The sequence below is a fragment of the Carlito syrichta genome, unplaced genomic scaffold (genome assembly GCF_000164805.1).
Source record: "Carlito syrichta isolate Samal-C Ts95f unplaced genomic scaffold, Tarsius_syrichta-2.0.1 Scaffold293856, whole genome shotgun sequence".
Lineage (NCBI taxonomy): Eukaryota > Metazoa > Chordata > Mammalia > Primates > Tarsiidae > Carlito > Carlito syrichta.
Genome location: NW_007237952.1, coordinates 3696 through 9042, shown reverse-complemented (window position 1 = coordinate 9042; position 5347 = coordinate 3696). Strand labels below are relative to the sequence as shown.

Here is a 5347-nt window from a genome sequence, read left to right as displayed (position 1 = left end):
TATCCATTGCAGTGGAAGGTTAGCTTCTTGGACAGCCCTCATGGAACCCCAGAAGTGTTCTGTTTTTGTTTTGCATGAGTATGTGGATGTTGTGAAATATGTTTTCGGTTCTGTTAAACTACCTTTGGCTAGAAGAAACAGGCTTTTTTTTTCTTGAAGCTCTTTTTGTTGCTGGCTCCAGGTTGTAGGTTTCTTCAGCACTCTGTCTAGGATATATGGGAAGCAGAAAGAATAGCTTTTGAATTCTCTGCTGTGTCATTTCTTAAGACCTGAGGTTCACATTTTTCTATTTTGTAGTCTTTGTATGTTTGTTCATCTTTTTTTCTTGCAAGGATTTTTAATTGTAAGAAGGAAGATCTGGGAGGAAAGGGCCTACTCCATCTTGGATGAAAATAATACCTATTTCTTTAAACATTATGGATCAGGAACAAGAAAAAGTATCTGTCTGTGTACGTTTTTAGTCTTTGGAAACATGACCAGAAACAATAGAATAAAATACATAACAAAACATGGGTAAAAGTCCCTCTCCATGAAAAGTGTAAGATTTATAATATGTTCTCAATTTCTTTCATTTTAGGATATTATAAAATTGATGACAACATAAAGAGATCCAGGAAAAACAAAAGAAGCCTCTGTGTCAAGTAATATTCATTGATGACAATGATAAAACATTGAGTAAAGAAGAACAGAAAATTTTAGAAAGACCATTAAATCTGGGTGTAGCTCCAGGGTTTTCAGGAAAAATGCCCTGTCAATGTGACTTGTGTAGAAGGAATTTGCCAGTTGCTTGTGAGTTAATTATAAGTGAAAGAAACTATTCAAGAAAGAAGGTTGATTACATGAATGTGTCTGAGAAATTGCAGCTTGATTTCAAGCATAAGAAAACTCAGCCTGGAGAGAAATCTTATGAATATAATAAAAATGTGAAAGTTCACAGTTATAAGAAAGATAAGTATCAGAAATTTCAAACTTTGGGGCAGTCTTTTGAATGTAATGAATTTGGAAATGTTTTATATGATAAGACTGTCTATATTAGGGCAGAGAATTTTGTAACAAGAGAGAAGTCCTGTAAGGATGATGAATTTAGGATAAACTGTGATAAAACCTTTTTACTTAACTACATGAGAACTAACACAAGGGAAAAATGTTCTGGTCTTAATCAATGTGGGAAATCCTGTGACAGAGCCACCATTGTGGAGTACAATAAAGTTCACATGGCTATGACACACCATAAATTTAATGAAAGTGGGATTCATTTCAGTGAAAAAGTTATCCTTCATTCAGTCTCAGAGAACTGTTATAGAACAGAGTGCATTGGAAAGCAGTAAATGTGAAGAAAACTTTAGCCAGAGCTCAGCTCATATAGTATGTCAGAAAACACAAACAGGAAGAGATAAATTCTGTGAATATAATGGATGCAAAAATACCTTCAACCAGAAATTAGACCTTACAATACATCAGAGAACCCACACAGAAGAGAAATTCTGCTGTTCTGCTGAATATGGGAGATGCAGGAAATACTTTCACCAGAAAGCACACCTCATTTGGTATCAGAGGACCCACTCAGGGGAGAAACTTCAATATGAAGAATGTGAGAAATCCTTTTGTACAAGTTCACACTCTATTCAGCATTCTGGAGCTTATGTGGGATTCAGACTTTATGAATGTAATGATTATGGGAAAACTTTCTGTCAGAAGTCAAACCTTAGTGAACATGTGAGAATTCACACAAAGGACAAAACTTATGGTAACAATGACTGTGGGAAATCTTACAGGTTACCCCTTGTAGGACATCAGAGAACAGAAACAAAGATGAATCTCTGTGAAGGCAGTGAATGTGGGAAAACATTCTTCAAGATGGCATGTCTCAAAGAACATTGGAGAATTCACACTGAGGAGAAACCTTATCACATCTCATCACATCTCAGAGCACATCAGAGAATTCACACAGGTGACAAACCCTATGAATGTATTGAATGTGAGAAAACTTTCTCTCACAATACACACCTCAATACACATCAGAGAATCCACACAGGAGAGAAATCCTATGAATGTGTTGAATGTGGAAAATCTTTTACCTGTAATTCAGCCCTAAAAGCACATCAGAGAATTCACACAGGTAAGAAACTCTATGAATGTACTGACTGAGAAAACTTTTGCCCATATTTCAGCCCTCAGAGCACATCAGAGAATTCACACGGGGGATAAACCTTATGAATGTAAAGAATGTGGAAAGTCTTTTGCCTATATTTCTGTTCTCAGAGCACATGAAAGAATTTATACAAGTGAGAAACCCTATGTCTGTAATGAATGTGGGCAATCTTTTACCTACAATTCAGCTCTAAGAGCACAGAGAATTCACACAGGTAGGAAGCCCTATGAATGTAGTGATTGTGAGAAAACTTTTACCCATAATTCAGCCCTCAGAGTACATCAGAGGATTCACACAGGGGAGAAACCTTATCAGTGTAATGAGTGTGAGAAAACTTTTGCCCGTAATTCAGTGCTTATATCACATCAGAAAATTCACACAGGGGAAAAACTCTATGAATGTAATGAATGTGGGAAAACTTTTTCTCAAAAGACACACCTCAGTAAACATCATAGAATTCATACAGGTGAAAAACCCTATGAATGTGGTGAATGTGGGAAAACTTTCTCTCAGAAATCATATCTCAGTGCACATGAAAGAATTCACACAATGCAAAAACCCTGTGAATGTAGCTTATGCAGGAATACTTTTGTCTATAAGGCTGCCCTGGTAGTGCATCAAAGAATTCACACAGGGGAGGAACCCTATGAATGTAACAAATGTGGGAAGACTGCCAAAAACACACCTCTGTACACATCAGAGAATTCATACAGGGGAAAAACCCTATGAGTGTAATAAATGTGGGAAAACTTTTGCTGATAATTCAGCCTACAGGGTCCATCACCGAATCTACACCAGGGAGAAACCCTACAAATGTGATGAATGTGGGAAAACTTTCTCTGTGAAGTCATATGTTAGTGACATCAGAGAGTTAACACAGGGGAGAAACCCTATGAATGTAATGAATGTGGGAAAACTTTCTCCCAGAAGTCACACCTTAATGCACTCCAGAGGACTCGGGGAGGAACCCTATGAGTGTAATGAATATGGGAAAACTTTCTCTGACAAGTGATATGTTAGTGCACGTCAGAGAGTTCACAGAGGGGAGAAACTCTGTAAATGTAATATATGTGGGAAACCATTTGTCCTTAACTCATCCCTTCGAGTGCATCAGAGAATTCACACAGGTGTGAAATCCTATGAATGCGGGAAAACTTTCTCCCACAAGTCACACCTTAGTGCACACCAGAGGACTCACACAGGGGAGAAACCCTATGAATGTAAAGAATGTGGGAAAACTTTCTCCCAGAAGTCAAACCTTAGGGCACACCAGAGGATTCACACAGGGGAGAAATCTTATGAATGTAATGAGTGTGGGAAAACTTTCTCCCAGAAGTCACAACTTAGTGTACACCAGAGGACTCACACAGGGGAGAAACCCTATGAATGTAATGAATGTGGGAAAACTTTCTCTAAGAAGTCACATGTTAGTGCACATTAGAGAGTTCACACAAGGGAGAAGCCGTATGAATGTAATATATGTGCAAAACCATTTGTCCTTAACTCAAACCTTAGAGTGCATCAGAGAATTCACACGGTGTGAAATCCTATGGATGTAATGGATGTGGGAAAACTTTCTCCCAGAAGTCACACCTTAATGCACACCAGAGAACTCACACAGGGGAGAAACCCTATCAATGTAATGAATGTGGAAAAACTTTCTCTGAGAAATCATATGTTAGTGCTAATCAGAGAGTTCACATGGGGAAGAAACCCTATGAATGTAATATATGTCAGAAGCCATTTGCCCTTAACCCTTAAAGTGCATCAGAGAATTCACACAGGTGTGAAATCCTATGGGTGTAATGAATGTGGGAAAACTTTCTCCCGGAAGTCACACCTTATGGCACACCAGAGGACTCACACAGGGGAGAAAGCTTATGAATGTAATGAATGTGGGGAAAGGGTCTCCCAGTAGTCAAACCTTAGTGCACACCAGAGGACTCACACAGGGGAGAAACCCTATGAATGTAATATATGTGGGAAACCATTTGCCCTTAACTCATCCCTTAGAGTGCATCAGGGAATTCACACAGGTGCGAAATCATATGGATATAATGAATGTGGGAAAACTTTCTCCCAGAAGTCACAGCTTAGTGCACACCACAAGACTCACACAGGGCAGAAACCATATGAATGTAATATATGTGGGGAACCATTTGCTCTTAATTCATCCCTTAGAGTGCATCAGGGAATTCACACAGGTGTGAAATCCTATGGATGTAATGAATGTGGGAAAACTTTCTCCCAGAAGTCACAGCTTAGTGCACACCACAAGACTCACACAGGGCAGAAACCATATGAATGTAATGAATGTGGGAAAACTTTCTTCCAGAAGTCACACCTTAATGCATGCCAGAAGACTCACACAGGGAGAAACCCTATGAATGTAATGAATGTGGGAAAACTTTCTCTGGGAAGTCATGTTAGTGCACATCAGAGAGTTCACACAGGGGATAAATCCTATGAATGTAATATATGTGGGAAACCATTTGCCCTTAACTCATCCCTTAGAGTGCATCAGAGAATTCACACAGGTGTGAAATCCTATGGATGTAATGAATGTGAGAAAACTTTCTCTCAGAAGTCACACCTTAGTGCACACCAGAGGACTCACACAGGGGAGAAACCCTATGAGTGTAATGAATGTGGGAAAGGTTTTGCCCACTTTTCAACTCTTAGAGTACAACAGAGAATTCACACAGGGGAGAAACCCTATGAATGTGGTGAATGTGGGAACATTTTTGTTCGTGAGGCAGCTTTTAGAGTACATCACATCAGAATGCATACCAGAGAGAAAACCCTAACACATCATGAATTTGAGAAGTCCTGAATTAACTCATGCCTTATTTTATACCACACAGCAGAGAAACTCTTGTCATGTAGACTGGAAAATTGTTTTCCTTAACATTTTCCCTTTTCACTAGGCTCATAGCTTGTTGAAAATCCCAATCTCAGTCAACCAGGTGGGTTGACCAAAGAATATGATGCTAATGATATATATTACATTTAGTACTGGTCCTTAAACATCTTAGAGTCTTCCTGGTCCATGGTAAGATGGGATTGAGATGATTTCCACAGCAAGTTGGTTTCTGTGTGATGAATGTGGTGGAGCACAAGGTCAAAAGAAGCTAGAGTCTGAATAACTGTTTGGAATATAATTCTCTGCTTCCATATCTTCATCAGTTGTTTCTT

At 38.9% G+C, this 5347-nt stretch overlaps 1 protein-coding gene across 1 annotated transcript; it reads left to right on the top strand.

Annotated features, from left to right (window-relative positions):
* Nucleotides 1–606: 606 nt before the first annotated feature.
* On the top strand, nt 607–4985 carry LOC103256705 (zinc finger protein 658B-like; the record flags this gene model as incomplete). Its single annotated transcript, XM_021710609.1, is given in 7 exon segments — nt 607–1262; nt 1264–2144; nt 2146–2841; nt 3173–3578; nt 3668–3791; nt 3916–4066; nt 4166–4985. Coding segments are annotated over 7 exon segments (3734 nt in total), but the record flags the coding sequence as incomplete, so codon positions are not given.
* Nucleotides 4986–5347: the final 362 nt, after the last annotated feature.